This window comes from Aquila chrysaetos, chromosome 5 (assembly GCF_900496995.4).
Source record: "Aquila chrysaetos chrysaetos chromosome 5, bAquChr1.4, whole genome shotgun sequence".
Taxonomy (NCBI): domain Eukaryota; kingdom Metazoa; phylum Chordata; class Aves; order Accipitriformes; family Accipitridae; genus Aquila; species Aquila chrysaetos.
This window is the reverse complement of record NC_044008.1, coordinates 15,456,016-15,470,778: the sequence shown is the minus strand read 5'-3', so window position 1 is coordinate 15,470,778 and position 14,763 is coordinate 15,456,016. Positions and strand designations below refer to the sequence as shown.

At 37.8% G+C, this 14,763-nt stretch overlaps 1 protein-coding gene across 2 annotated transcripts in view; it reads left to right on the top strand.

Annotated features, from left to right (window-relative positions):
• Nucleotides 1–14,763, top strand: part of NAMPT (nicotinamide phosphoribosyltransferase) — a 29,905-nt gene that overhangs the window by 11,041 nt on the left and 4,101 nt on the right. The window contains exons 2-10 of one of the 2 annotated variants that reach the window (XM_030014465.2): nt 418–574; nt 1,874–1,977; nt 4,498–4,626; nt 5,112–5,270; nt 5,631–5,767; nt 7,813–8,038; nt 9,228–9,347; nt 11,816–11,833; nt 14,577–14,717. In XM_030014465.2, the coding sequence (XP_029870325.1) occupies nt 418–574; nt 1,874–1,977; nt 4,498–4,626; nt 5,112–5,270; nt 5,631–5,767; nt 7,813–8,038; nt 9,228–9,347; nt 11,816–11,833; nt 14,577–14,717 (1,191 nt within the window). The remainder of the gene's footprint in view (nt 1–417; nt 575–1,873; nt 1,978–4,497; nt 4,627–5,111; nt 5,271–5,630; nt 5,768–7,812; nt 8,039–9,227; nt 9,348–11,815; nt 11,834–14,576; nt 14,718–14,763) is intronic. The other variant, XM_030014466.2, reaches the window with a different exon arrangement.

The window sequence follows — 14,763 nt, the reverse complement described above, 5'->3', positions numbered from 1 at the left end:
TGGTAGTGGCAGGCAACTTAGTGCTGCCTGTAGCTATTTGGCTTGGCCAAAGTGCGGGAGAGTGAAAACTGACCTGGCATGTTGGTGCTCAGTGCTGCTCCCAAAATCCTAACCAGTGTCTTTCCCAGTTAATCAAAGCGAAGTCATCAGGGAGTGGAAAAGCTGACTGTGAAGATTACTCTAGGGGGAAAGGCTTGACCCAGTAGCAAAGAATAAGATAGGGAAGGCAGTCTTTTGAACTGAAAATTGAAGGCACCTAAAGAAGGGGAAATCCCCTAAATACCTACTGCATGGAATGTGAACGGATAAATAACAATAGTCCAGAAGCATTGGGAGTTACTCTAAGCTTTAATGTACAAATATGATTGTCTTTTGCAGTGATATTTTGAGCTCTTACTGAAGTTTTTCTTAATGTAGGTTACACACTACAAGCAATACCCACCTAACACAAGCAAAGTATATTCCTACTTTGAATGTCGTGAAAAGAAGACTGAAAATTCCAAATTAAGGAAAGTGAAATATGAAGAAACTGTTTTTTATGGTTTGCAGTACATTCTGAATAAATACTTAAAAGGTAACTGTCTCAAATTCCAGTAAAACTTTACCTGTAAATAAATATCTTAATTTTTCTCAAGGCTGGAGCCTTACAGTTGAAACAATTCCAGGTTGTCTTGGTACAACATAGGTAGTGACATGCATAAGATCTTATTTATGTGATTCTGAAAATGAGATGTCCACCCTCATAAAATGGTATTGACTTCTTAATTCAGACACCTCTCTACTGTGTTTGTTTATACCAATGGTTTATTAAAAACAAAGAGGTGTTCATATCCCAGCTTCAGTGGGCTAAATTGAAATGAATGGAAATAGAGCGAGACTGCATAGAATCGCAAGAAGATAGAAGATTAGAGGGAAAACACATTTCGCATTTTGAACATAAACGTTAGCCTGTATTTGCTGGTTTAGTTACTGTGTAAACTAATAATGTTTTTAATTTCCCTTAAATTTTGGTTGCCATTCAGGTTAGATCATTGAATATGGCAGCTACATGTGAAAGTGTTTTCAATATTGACAACTTTAAGAGTAACATCTGAAAATTCCTTGGTGCACGTTTAAGATTTTGTTTGCTTTTTTGCATTATGTGCAAATATCACCTGTTCTGACCTGAATGCAAGTTGTCTTCTGCCAAGCTTTAGAAGGAAAACTTTAGTCATATGGCTTATATATCTTTGTCTTGATCCACAATTCATAAATATGTTTGCCAATTGGGCCAAAGATTGGAATTCCACTATAATCAAACACTTGATAATCTTGTTTCTTTTCTCTTTAGCAATCTGAGGATTGTTCTCTAATGTTTCCAGTAGATGACTGGTCCTACAGCAGTAGCAATGCTTATTCAAATAATGTGGTTAGTCTGTCAGTTCCTATCACAAGGTGGTCAATCAAAGACTGGTTGTAAGGCCTCTCCACAGGGATTCTCCCTGGAGCAGCATAGCTTAACCCTTGTACTAGTCTGGTTATGTCTTGTTGCATGTGCCAACTTGCACAATTGTCACATTCCTCTGTGAAGAGCACTGCTACTAAAACTCATGACAGGTTTTTGACCGTCATGAAAGAGTAATAATCGCAAATTGTTCCTGAGTCACCTGCAAACCACAAGTGTATTTTATTGTTCGTTTCTTGGGCATCCTAATCTATATAATAAATGAAAGTAAAATTTGGTTTTAACATAGCTAGAGTACTGCATTTGACAGGTTCTCCATGTCTTTGTTGGGGGCAAAGTGACTTCTATGTCTGAATCTTTTTGTTGTTTATTTCATAAATTGATGAGTGTCATAAGTTTCTAAGCTTTCATCTGTTTATGAAACCACAGGTAAAGTGGTGACCAAAGAGAAAATCAGGGAAGCCAAAGAAGTATATAGGGAGCATTTTCAAGATGATGTCTTCAATGAAAAGGGATGGAACTATATTCTGGAGGTAAAAATTTATGAAAATAGTATGAGATAATGAAGGATTTATGAATCATCTGTAGAATAAATACAGCAGTCTCTCCTTTTAACCATGTGTCATGGTTTAACCCCAGCCAGCAACTAAGCACCACACAGCTGCTCACTCACTCTACCCCCACCCAGTGGGATGGGGGAGAGAATCGGAAGGGAAAAGGTAAAACTTGTGGATTGAGATAAGAACAGTTTAGTAGAACAGAAAGGAAGAAAATAATAAGGATAATAATAATAAAATGACAATAATAAAAGTGTTGGAATGTACAAAACAAGTGATGCACAATGCAATTGCTCACCACTCGCCGACCGATGCCCAGTTAGCCCCCAAGCAGCTATCTGCCCCTCCTGGCCAACTCCCCCAGTTTATACACTGGGCATGACATCACATGGTATGGAATATCCCTTTGGCCAGTTTGGGTCAGCTGTCCTGGCTGTGTCCCCTCCCAACTTCTTGTGCCCCTCCAGCCTTCTTGCTGGCTGGGCATGAGAAGCTGAAAAATCCTCTACTTAGTCTAAACACTACTTAACACACTGATGTTTTTAGTTGTTGCTATCAACATTATTCTCCTACTAAATCCAAAACATAACACTATACCAGCTACTAGAAAGAAAATTAACTCTATCCCAGCTGAAACCAGGACACCATGATAGTAAAGACTGGATAAATTTAGCTTTTTATGTTTAGTGTACGGGGAGTAGCAGCTGTCAAAGAATAATCATATAATTGCAGTTCCTTAGAGAAAAGTGATTTTCATCCTTTCAGATGCCAAATACGGCTTTGCAGGTAATAAGGATTTATGGCTGCCGTCAGCCAGCTGTATAAGTGGGGGCTTGTTGGCAAGTCTCCATATGTAATATAGTGCTTAGTGGTTGCCTGCATCATTTACATTGCTTTCTGTAACTAATCATAACCATTTTTATTCTAATGCAGAAACCATTACAACTTCCTGCGTGTGTAAATAGTTCCAGAAAATACATGTTTTGTTCCATTGTTTCCTAAATTTTTCAGAGCTACTTACATTGAACTTTATTATAAAATACAAGGCTTGAGCACTTCTGACACACAAATACTTCCAAATTAAGTCCTTCCACAATTATCCTCTTCCCCTTTTGTTTAAAAAGGTGTCAGTCTTCAAGTAATTGCAAACATCTCTTCTTAGTAAAAGCAGCAGATTCAGACTAATAGCATTCATCAGAGCTGTTCTAATCTCTGCAGATTAATTAAAAGCTAAGTTTCGTTGTGGGTTCTAGTGAATGGATATTTTTGGCACTTGAAAACACAATTTTTAGTTCTTTGCGTTTAATTTTCCCTGGATACCCTGACTGTATTTTATGGTGGCATCTGTCTGTGAATATGTCTGGATGTCATCTTGCAACCAGGGTGGACCATAAGGTGTGCAAGAAAAAAGTAAATTTCAACTAAATCTTGCAAATGGCAGCAAGGTAAATAAAACCACTGTTTTCTAAGAGGGAGTTACGGAGAGGTCTGTAGAGGACATGCATCCACTTCAAATAACTACAGATATGAATTCAATCCATATTTGTGTTTAAGCTACATTATACATTGTGAACTGCTCTCATCTGTATTTAAAGTAATCTTGATCCCTCTTTGGCTAAACTGAACTAATACACTTTCAATGCTGCATGTCTCTCCACACTGAGTTTTAATGTGGTTTAACTAATTCTGTTCAATTTTGGTTTAGTCAAAAGAAGCCTTCCTGCATCCCCCCCTCTGAATTAATGCAATTTTTGTTGCCTTTAAAGAATATCTCATGAGAAGCTTTCTGTCAAGAAACATTAATATACAAAACATTTTAAGTATTATCAGTTTAGCTTGCAGAGCTCTGTCAGAAAGTTGTAATTACTCTTTTAGAGTTGCTGTTTGCAACTTACTCTTTTTCAAAGGGCATATTTCACACAATTTTTAGTCCTTCAGGGATGAAAGACCGAATTTGACAAAAGAATGACACTTTAAGATTAGAGATGATAAAATATTATTTAAAATACATATTAAATGGATCCTGCTGTAATAAATTAACAAAGCACACATCTATACTAAGCAAAACTAGGGATTTTTTTGAAGGCCTAGATAATAGCTAAACTTTTTTTAGCTTGCTTCATGTGAAAGCACTGAAGAAAACTGAGTAGCAAATATTTCTTGTTCTGTGAGTAGAACTTACAGAATATTTAAGCCTTCCTGACTCAATTTGCACAAGGAATACAACTGATAACCATCATTTGGTTTGATAAGGAGACTGTTTTTTAGGTTACAGGATTTTCCTCCTTTTTTGATAAATGCAGATTTTTTTTATTTATTTGGGCTGGTGGGTGGGTGTACAAACAAACCAAGTTATTTTTAGAGTTGAAAGAAATTAAGAAGAAAAAAGCTTTATCAGTAAACTCATAGACTGAATTTTATCCATTGCAGTAAAATAAAGGAGAGGTAGGTCCTAATCTTTCCTGTTGTCTAACAATATTACTGTTTCTTACACAGAAATACGATGGCCATCTTCCTATAGAAATAAAGGCTGTTCCTGAGGGCTCTGTAATTCCCAGAGGAAATGTTCTTTTCACAGTAGAAAACACAGATCCAGAGTGCTACTGGCTCACAAATTGGATTGAGGTCAGTTTTGGAAAGTTAATGTGTTTTTTCTAAGTAAATATTAATGCACTTAAATTTAAGGCTGAATCCCATATTGCTTTAAGGGAAATCTCTGGCAGCTTTCATTTTCTGCTTTAAGTAAGCCTGGTTTCTTTTTTTAGTGCTCTTACACAGACCTTTTCCCACTGCCTGGCAAGAGATTGTAATAATTTTACAGGAAATTCGCAACAGCACTTTTATCCACAAGGAAAAGAGGTTGGGGGGAATCGTGTGTCTGTAGCTTGGGAGTGAAAACTCCTGAGATAGTCAATACCTGGCCTACCTTATAAAGGTATTGTAAAGGCTAATTACTTTAGCCCTGAAGCAAACTGCTGGAGTTATCAGGACTTTCTGAATGGGTGATGAAAATAAATAGACCTTTTTGTGCCTGATTGATTAAATGCCAGGTGGGGATTTTTAAGTCCTAAGCAAAGGTAAACCTAATAATGTGATGGGTTTTGTTTTAGACTATTCTTGTGCAGTCATGGTATCCAATCACAGTGGCTACAAACTCTAGAGAGCAGAAAAAGATTTTGGCCAAATATTTGCTAGAGACTTCTGGCAGCTTAGAAGGACTGGAGTATAAACTGCATGACTTCGGCTACAGAGGAGTTTCTTCACAAGAGGTAATGCTACTTGTCTAATGATTTGAGAAGTCTAATTGTTCTTAACTATAAAGGATTGTAGCATGTATCTGTTAACAATTGTGTCCCAGTTCAGCAGTGAAATTGTGAATGCATAGAGCACTGTGTTTGGACTTATTGTGGAGGGGGGAGATCTGGGGTGGGTATGTGTCTGAACTGTGAGCACTAGTCCAGGAGAGCTTTTTTCTGTATGGAAGCTGTCTTTCCTGTGTAAATGCATGAAGAGGGTATTGGTGAAACAGGAACCAAGTCAGAGTTTTGCTGTTACAAACTAGTGCTAGGCGGTGACTGGATTTAGGCTTCTATATTTGGCGTGGCAACTGGAAGTTGCATCTTTTTCAGACTGCAGGAATAGGAGCTTCAGCTCATTTGGTGAACTTCAAAGGAACAGACACTGTAGCAGGAATTGCATTAATTAAAAAGTACTACGGTACAAAAGATCCAGTTCCAGGATATTCTGTTCCAGCTGCTGAACACAGGTAAGATATTGGGCTATTAAAGCCTTTTTAAATATAGTTTAACAAAATGTAGTTTTTTCTTATCCATCTTTGAATCCAGAAAGATGAAGCTGTTTCACTTACACAGTATTAGCCATGACTGATCCAGCTGTTGAGGCTGAAGTTCAATACTGATGCCTCTGTATGTTCTAGGGGCACAAGAGTGGCATGGTTGTTCTTAACTATAAATGTGTTTTAAATGTTTTTAACTATAACCTTCTTATCAGCATCTAAGTAAATTTGGATGATTCTTTTTAGAATGGACTTGAAGGCTTGCAGGTTGAAGTAGATATTGAGGATTCACATTATGAACTTTAAATTTTGTTTTAAAGATAAAATCTTAAAATGGAAAACCATGTAAGTTGCAAGTCTGGACTCTACCAGATCATGTTCTTCCTCCAGAAGAGGCAGTTGCTCTAAAGCTTCCCATCAGTATAACTAATTCACCCAATGGTAAATCCTTGATCTCTCACTAAGAATTGTGAATGAGTTTTTTGAGAGTAAGGAAGTGATCTCAAAAAGGCGCTCTCATTTTTTATATCCAAATCCTGTACAAGGTCAGGAGTGAATGCAAATCCTTGGATTTCACTTGCATGTCTGCATACTGAAATGAACAGAATATAAAGGAAGGGACGGTTGGTTATTTTCTTATCTAGTACAAAATCTAGTGCTTTTAAATAGTTAATATTTTCACTTAGGATTGCAAGACAGATAATAGAAAGGCTTACATGAATAGTCCTCATAGGCTGATCATAGTGATCATCTTTAAAGGAACACTGCTTCATATAACTTTCTGGACCACTGCTGTAGTGCTGTTCTAGAACTCCTGCTTTATCAGTAGACAACGTTTGTCTGAAACATCTTAGCTTAGCTTAATACCACAGTTAAATCCAAAAATGATGGCCCAAGCAACTATAAAACTCATTGTAATGGAAGCAAACACACGGAGTCAGAGAACAAGCATCTTTTGCACAGCATATTGAAGTAGTGGGATGAGAGCAGACAGCTTAAACTGCCCTAGTTAAAGTTCTCATTGCCCAATACAGACTGCAGTCACCCCTTCCAAGTTAATACATGAAAAGGGTTTCGTGCAAGAGACCCGAATCTTTCCAGAATTGTTCTACTGTTCCACAACCTGCAATGCGAGGTTGTGTTGTGAGTGTGATGCTTGCCTCTGGCACCAGGGTTGTTCCTTGGACTGCCCCATTTTTCTGAAACAAATTTTGTTTTTTATCGTCACTACTGTGATCTGGGGCTTGTCTACACAGTACTTAATGCTAGCATTTTATGGTAAAAATTCAATGCCCACTAGCTCTTACTGCACACCTATGCTTTGCATGAGATCATTATTTGGTGTTCACATGCAAGTTACTAAAGTCAGTTATGTCAGCTGGTCTGTGACAGCTACATACAGAACAGCTACTGCAGATCAATTGACATTCAGTAACTTATTACCTCTCTTAGGAACTCTGTTTTATGTGCTTGCCTGTACCCTTGTACCAAGGGTAATGCCCTGAGGTTCCTCTAGAAGAATGTTTGTATGAGTGAGCATAATGGTTTTCTATCACTATTAACAAAGAAAATAGATGTGTTTTCTTCTAAGATTTTTCTAACATAAGCTGCTAGTTCTCTACTTCCCATTTTGTAGTCTGAAGCTGCCAGAGCAGATGTTCTGTTCTTGGATCTGTAGTTCCCTAACTGTCTGATTTTCAGATTTAAAAGAGAAACCCTCTCACAAATGTTTAAAAAAAAATAAAAAATAAAAAAAAAAATCACATTTACATGTGAAAGAAGTTTAATGTGTCAAGTGTTTGTCTGAGTTGCCAGAGATAAATCCAGGGTGCTGTTTATTTAGTATATGGTATATTTACTATCCATGCAACACAGAGCTGATAAACACATAGTTTATGCTGTCTTGTAATCATATTGCCTATCATTATCTTGAACTGTTGCTGGTAGGAAATATAGAATGTGTGATTTAACATATAAATGCTGTTCTAATATGGATTTTTCAATTGACTTTACAGTACCATAACAGCTTGGGGGAAAGATCATGAAAAAGATGCTTTTGAACACATAGTGACACAGTTTTCTTCAGTGCCTGTATCTGTGGTTAGTGACAGCTACGACATTTACAATGCTTGTGAAAAAATATGGGGTGATGACTTAAGGCATATAATTGAAGCCCGAAGTCCAGAGGCACCACTTATTATTAGACCAGATTCTGGGAATCCCCTTGACACTGTTTTAAAGGTAATCCTTTCTTCAAGTCATTCGTATACAAGGTTGGGAAGGGCAATTGTTTGTCTTGTAATAACCAGCTAACAAACATAGGAAACATAATGCTCTAACTTGGTATGCATGGTATGTAGTTGATGCTGGATAATTTGGACCTATGAAAAATGTAAACATTTATCTCATCTCAATATAGATATGGAAACTCTTTTGCAGTCTGAATAGTTTAATCTTTTTCATCAAACCCGTTCTTGAAGCTTTTACAACAGTTACCAGTTTTGCTGGTCTAATAATGCTGGAATGATTCTATAAAGAGAAACTTTAATCACTTAACAAATAAAATAAGAAACAACTTGAGTGTTAATAAATGCCAGGCCAATAAGACTTCTTACCACCAAGTTTAGGTATGTTGGTGTCCTGTATTAATGTAATTCACTGTTTTATGCTGCATGTTTAGCATTATTGTGCCTTTTGTAAGACATGCATTTAAGTCAGTGGCACACGACCTCCAAGTTGAAAAATGCGTCTTGCCTTGTACCTCTTTACAGAGCATAATGATTGTTGCAGTTCTATAATAAAAGCTGTTGATACCTCTGAATTTGAGTAGCTGTCAGTACTGTTTTAATAAGGAAGTAGGGTAGACTTTAGTTATGTTGGTACTCTTTCAAATTAGGTCCATACAGCTTTAACACTTTTTTTTTTTTTTTCCCTTTGGGACAAGTGACATATCACAAATAGGAACTTTGAATAATCTTTATCAGAGCTCATAAGAAAAACTCCTAACTGAAGTGTTTCTTTTTAATTATTGATGGCTAACAAAATTGTAGAAAACTGAAAGCCTCATCCACCGTCTTAAGGAAGGTCAAAAGAAGAGCAGAATCTTCAGTTGCACATTTAATAGCAAAAACTCGCAGCAACCAAAGAAAGAAGGGAAGGAAACATGGTTCTGATTAGCTTTTGGGTACAAGTTCATAAAGGCCAAATGGTCTGTGACTGCTTTAATCTAATGGCTTCCACCACAACGGCTGGCATGCTTTTTGTTTGTGTGCCTATGTGGATAGATTTAGACCAGGATATGTGGGTATATTTATGGATTTTTCTTTTTTTTGAGAGAGACACCATGACTCAAATGTGGAAATTGTGTTTCTTTATTGGAATGGCAGATTTTTATTTTTATTTTGAACTGTCTCCCTTCTCTTTTCAATAGGTCTTGGAGATCTTAGGGAAGAAGTTCCCCATTACAGAGAACTCAAAAGGCTACAAATTGCTGCCACCATATCTCAGAGTTATTCAAGGGGATGGTGTGGATATCAACACATTGCAAGAGGTAGGAGATCCTGTTCATGTGTCAGGGTGACAGTGGCAATGTTGATATTTAATCTGGACTCTGTTATGACTCGTCAGATATTGCAGCAGAGACTGCTGACCCCACCCTGCCCTTCATTCCAGACGCTGGTAGCGATATCCTAATGCGTAAAACAAATTCATTAAAACTCCACAGGGAATTATTAAGATGCATAAAAAACCTAAAAGGCACTTGCTAATCCCTCTGTTGTAACCCTTCTCCTCCCACTGTCTCTCCTTTTGTTTGCTTTCATCCTGCTTGTCAAGTCTAATTCAGATCAATGTCTGGCAGTGTTTGGTCCTTTCGTTGATATCTAAGGCACACTGCTTGATTGCTATGCTATATCAATAGTAGTAATTAACTGGTTTGGCTCATTAGTTATGTGCCATCTGAAGTATGCTTGCACTCAAATATTGAAGGTGTAGTTCTGAAGGAGACTTTTTAAAAACAAGAGTAAGGGAAGTGAGTTCATTGATTTGGCAACTAGTGGAATAAGGATTGTTGAAAGCCCCGAAAATATGTATAACAGATTAGACTGTAGTCTGAGTCAAAAGTGCAATTTCATCAAAACAAAAATTGGTTATTTAGTAGATGCTGCGTGCTTGAAACTAGTTACAATTCACCACTATTGACTAGATGGAGATACTAAACAATGTAATGTGGTTACAAAGGTACAGGCTGCAGTAACTACAGATGATGAGGGGCATGTAAAAGGAGGAGGACTTGACTTTATCAGGTTTGTCCCGGATCATTAATCTTCAGCTGTATTCAAGTTCAGAAACAGAAATAAGTTAGATAAATTTAACTTAAATTTTGCTTCTCAAAATTAGGAGTAAGAGAGACATCAGGCTTGGTTTTTAGTTAGTCTGAAACTATCTGCATATCTAATGTGGGCACATAATGTGAACCTCAAAGACAGAACTCAAATTTGTCACACAGATCCTTAGAGAGCAGTTAACATTGAGATTTTTACCTGATATGCCAACTGTAGTGCAGTCACGCACTACAGTTTTGTTCCTCATCCAATAGCCTTCAAAGCAACTTTTATTTTACTTTATCTTTTTTTGTCCCATGTGGCTTTTTGAGAATATACAACTGTGCTGATGTGCTTAACAGAACACAAGCATGAGAGGTTAATAGCTGGAAAGAAAGTCTTATCATTAAATACTAGGGGAAGAGACACTTTTTTTTTTTTTTTTTAATAAACCTCTGCTTGTTCTCGACAACTGTTTGACAGGACTGATGCCTGCGTTAGGCAAAGTATGTTGTGGTTGAGATTTTCATGAGTCATCACGGGAAAGAAATTGGACTATGAATTCTTTCTTGTAAGGAACTCAAAGGTTCCTTTCTGAAAGTTGTACTGGACAAAATGCAAGGATGCTCATAGCATGAACAGTAATAAAAATATTAAAACTAGTATTTAAAATCTTTACATTAGAGGAAAAAATGCACTGCTTTCTAAGTTCTAAATAGAGCAGGAAAATAATTCCAGCAGCTAGTGGGTGAGGCTAAGAGGCAGAAGGAGCAAGTCTTTGTTCAGATGATCTGCCTGTTTACATATTTTCCTCATCAGACTGTAACTGATGATGAGGAACAGTCTACCTGTAATACACAGTAGAAGAGAGTTGAAGATCCAGTTCCACAAGACATACAGAGCAGACCTAACTCACTGCTGCCTGGTGGCCGCCTTCTCATCTCTTCCTGACTCTGTAAGCTTGCTGCACACCTCATGTCAGCTTTGGTCATTGAACCGTGCTGGTTATTAAAGTAATTTAGCCCGCACATGTAGCAGCAAACTAACTCAGCCAAAAGTGATCAAATTTGTGGTTTAGTGAATTACATTGTCCCCAAAAAGGGGCCAGTACTCACGAGCACAATACAGGAGAGAAAATAAACTTGTTTTCAGCTGGGAGAAGCAGGCAGGAGGGAAAGAGACACTTCTGATTTGACAGCAGCAAGTTATGTTGGAGCAAAAAGACCATGATCTTGCAGCCTAATTTTGGTCATGTTTAAATTTCATGGATCTCTTTATTCTCTTATGTCAGCAAAACCAAGGTTACCATGCTGACTTTTGGAAGGCTGGGTAATAGTTTGCCATTTAAAAAAAACAAACAAACAAACAAACAAAAAAACCCACACACAACCCTGAAGTATAATTCATCCTTTTCAAAAAGGAGCTTACATGAACAGATATAAATGTATTATTGTGGCCATGTTTTTTTCCCCCTCTCATAGCCTATGCAAGTCATTATTCTAATTACTCCATATCACTCTTAGATTCTAGGCATGATTTATTGTTATGGATCAGATGGAAGGTAACGCGTACCATAGGAAAATCTAGAATGAGTAATGAGCAATCAGTCTTATTTAACTATCCACAGTAGCTGAAACAACAATATAGAAAACAACTCAGAATATAAACTGGATTTTAAAATTCTTTGTTTTAATAGGGGATGCTGGTAGAACAGGTAAGGAACCTTTTCTGACTTTCTTCTAGCATTTTCACTTTTTAAAATCATTCCAATCTGCTAACTCCACAATATACTACACTTTCAAAGGATTTTCTTTGAACATTCAATTTCCAGATGTCTTGAAATTTTTATTCAAAGAAAATCCTCTAATCTGGAGTCACAGTTGATGCATTAATCATGCTCATAATGGTCAGAGGAAGCTGGTCAGAACCTTGACACCTGAACTGTTCTCCCTGCATAGCTTTGAAAGTGTGAGACAAGAAATTCTTCTGTATTGCTTTCATTTGGGGGGAGGCTTAGTCGTTTCAGATCTCCCCCTTTTCTTCTTCCCTATTACTGCTGCTGCTTGCCATCTCTTCCCCATACCTAAGGATGGGCCTCTGCTGTACGTCACTGGTACAGTCGGAGCTGTCTTTCAGCTTAATCTCGATGTCCCTTTCCTTCCACCCCTCACTAGCCAAAGATTAGTCAGTGTAAGGAAATTCCTTGGGAGAGAGTGGAAAGGTGGAAGCCAGTTCTTCACCCAAGGTAAGTGAGGAGTTGTGCCTGTGGCACAACGTGAGCAAACTGTCTGTAAATGAGAGCAGGAACACTAGCTGAGAGAGGGTTCACGTTTCTTCTCACCCAGGCAAGAAGGTTAAGCGGCCATGGCCCAGCTATACTATACTTGTACTAGCATCTGTTAACCTACAAGTATCAGTGAACGTGAAGTCTAAGCATCATGTGCCTTGGTAGGATGTTGTTTATACCAAGTATTTTGTGCTACATCTTGTGGGCATGTTCAAGTGAGTTCGGTGTCAGACCTGATCTATAAAACTGGATAAGGAAAGTTGTAGAATACCTTAGCTCAGGCTTGGTCAGCATCTGGACAGAACTTGATTAGAGTCTCGGTGGAGTTTACCTATACTTGCCTTTTCAAAAGACAACATAGATAAGCAGAGTCCATATCCAGGCCCAGTCAAGTCTGGTTTCTTATGGTACTATTGAGCCTTATGCTTAAGGAAAGGGTATACCAAATCCCTTTTCTTACCCTTCCTTTGTCTTCAGTTACTTCTGAGTTGCTTAAGGGAGAATTTAATTAATTTTAATCCTTTATCCTCCCTGAGTACCCCTTTTTAACTGCTTCCTGGAGAACCTAATCACCTGAAAATACAGATTCCTTTTGTGCATGGTCACTGTCTGAAAGGATATGATGGCCACTGCTAAAATTCACAGGATTGTCACATATTGAGGGGGTATTTGTTCAGGATACAAAGCTTCCAAAGGATTCCCTTAAGTGAAAGTCATGGTGATAGGGCCTGAGATTCTTTTTGCTTGGCTTCTTGGATGAGGCTGAGTAAGCTGGTACCATTAAAATGATGGAAACTCACTGATGAGATCTCTGCTGGGGAAGTCTCTGCTAAAAATATAGTGGGAAGGTGTTGAGAGCATGCCCTCAAAAAGTTATGGCTCTGCAGTCTACCCCTCCTGTTGGCTGGCCTCTTGTCAGGCATTCCGACTGAGAGTATCTGTGAAGAGACAGTCTGCATGTGACTAAATGGATAAAAAAAAAAAAAAATACTAGTATGCTCTTTTGTTTACGCTGGCTACCCGTTTGCCACTGTCTGAAGTTGGAATTATCTCTTTTTCTTTTTTCCCTAATGAATGAAACTTTAATTTTGCCTTAGCTGTCCCTTAAAAAAAAAGGCTTGACAACAGTAACTCCTGAAACAGTCTTGTTCAGTGTTACTTTGGCATTTCTTTTTGATGCAGGGGGCTGAGACTGCACAAAAGATTGCCAGATTTTGATGATGTTGATTTTTGAAACTCTGCACTGTTCCCCATAGATTATGTCCTTACATTCTGCTTCTCACTTTCCTTTTCTCTGGATGGATGGGATTTTGCCATTTCACCGACTCTGAAGTTTTCTCACGCACTTTTGTTAGTAAAATGATTAGGACATAGGAGTTCAAACACTCTCTTATTGGGGCTATTACCATCATTTCAGGCTGTCATAAGGGTAACAGGTCAGGGAAACAAATCTTGGCCATTTATGAGCATGACTAAACTAGCACCCATTACTCCAGGCTAGAGGATGTCATGTTGGTCTGGATAGAATGAGGGTGGGGGGAAATGATATGGTAAGTTTTAACTTGACTGATGATAGCAGTGCAGTTCACATTGATCTGTACTTGCCTGAGAAGGTGGCAAAGCAAACTTTTTGAACAGCTTTATGTGTTTCCATTACCCATCTTTGAAATTGCTAATCTGATCCTAGTTAATGTGATCTTCAGGAGAACTGCTCTGTTGAAGTCATTGGTCAAAGTGGGTAATAACTTTCTGGTGTTGATGAGCAAGATGACTGCTTTGTTTCAGGATATAAGCTATGCTTTGAGGTCTTCCCATAATTCTGAGAAATTGGAAGGCTCTACAATACTCCCATGAAATCTTCTATTTTCTTTAGAGCTCTGATTGGCTGGGCAGTGCATTACTGTGCTACCCTAGTTTGGGAAGTATATATGCTGGCATGATAATAGTTTTACAGCAAAAGCTTTCTATAATTATGCCATGCTGCAATCACAAATAAAAATGCAAACAACGTGCCAAATATTGACAGAATTGTTATGTACGTCTCCTGGAAACTGAATGTTAGTTGGTTTAATTGTCTGTAAAAGCATCTTGTTTAAGTAGAATAATATTTTTATGGAAAAACAGCATGGCCTAAAAGTATGCTCCATCATAATTTTCTTTTTCTTATTAGATTGTGGAGGGAATGAAGAAGAATAAATGGAGTATTGAGAATATTGCCTTTGGATCTGGTGGAGCTTTGTTGCAGAAACTAACCAGAGATCTCTTAAACTGCTCCTTCAAGTGTAGTTACGTGGTGACCAACGGTCTCGGGGTATGTCTTTGTACAACTTCTACCATTATGTTTTCAATAGAGGCCT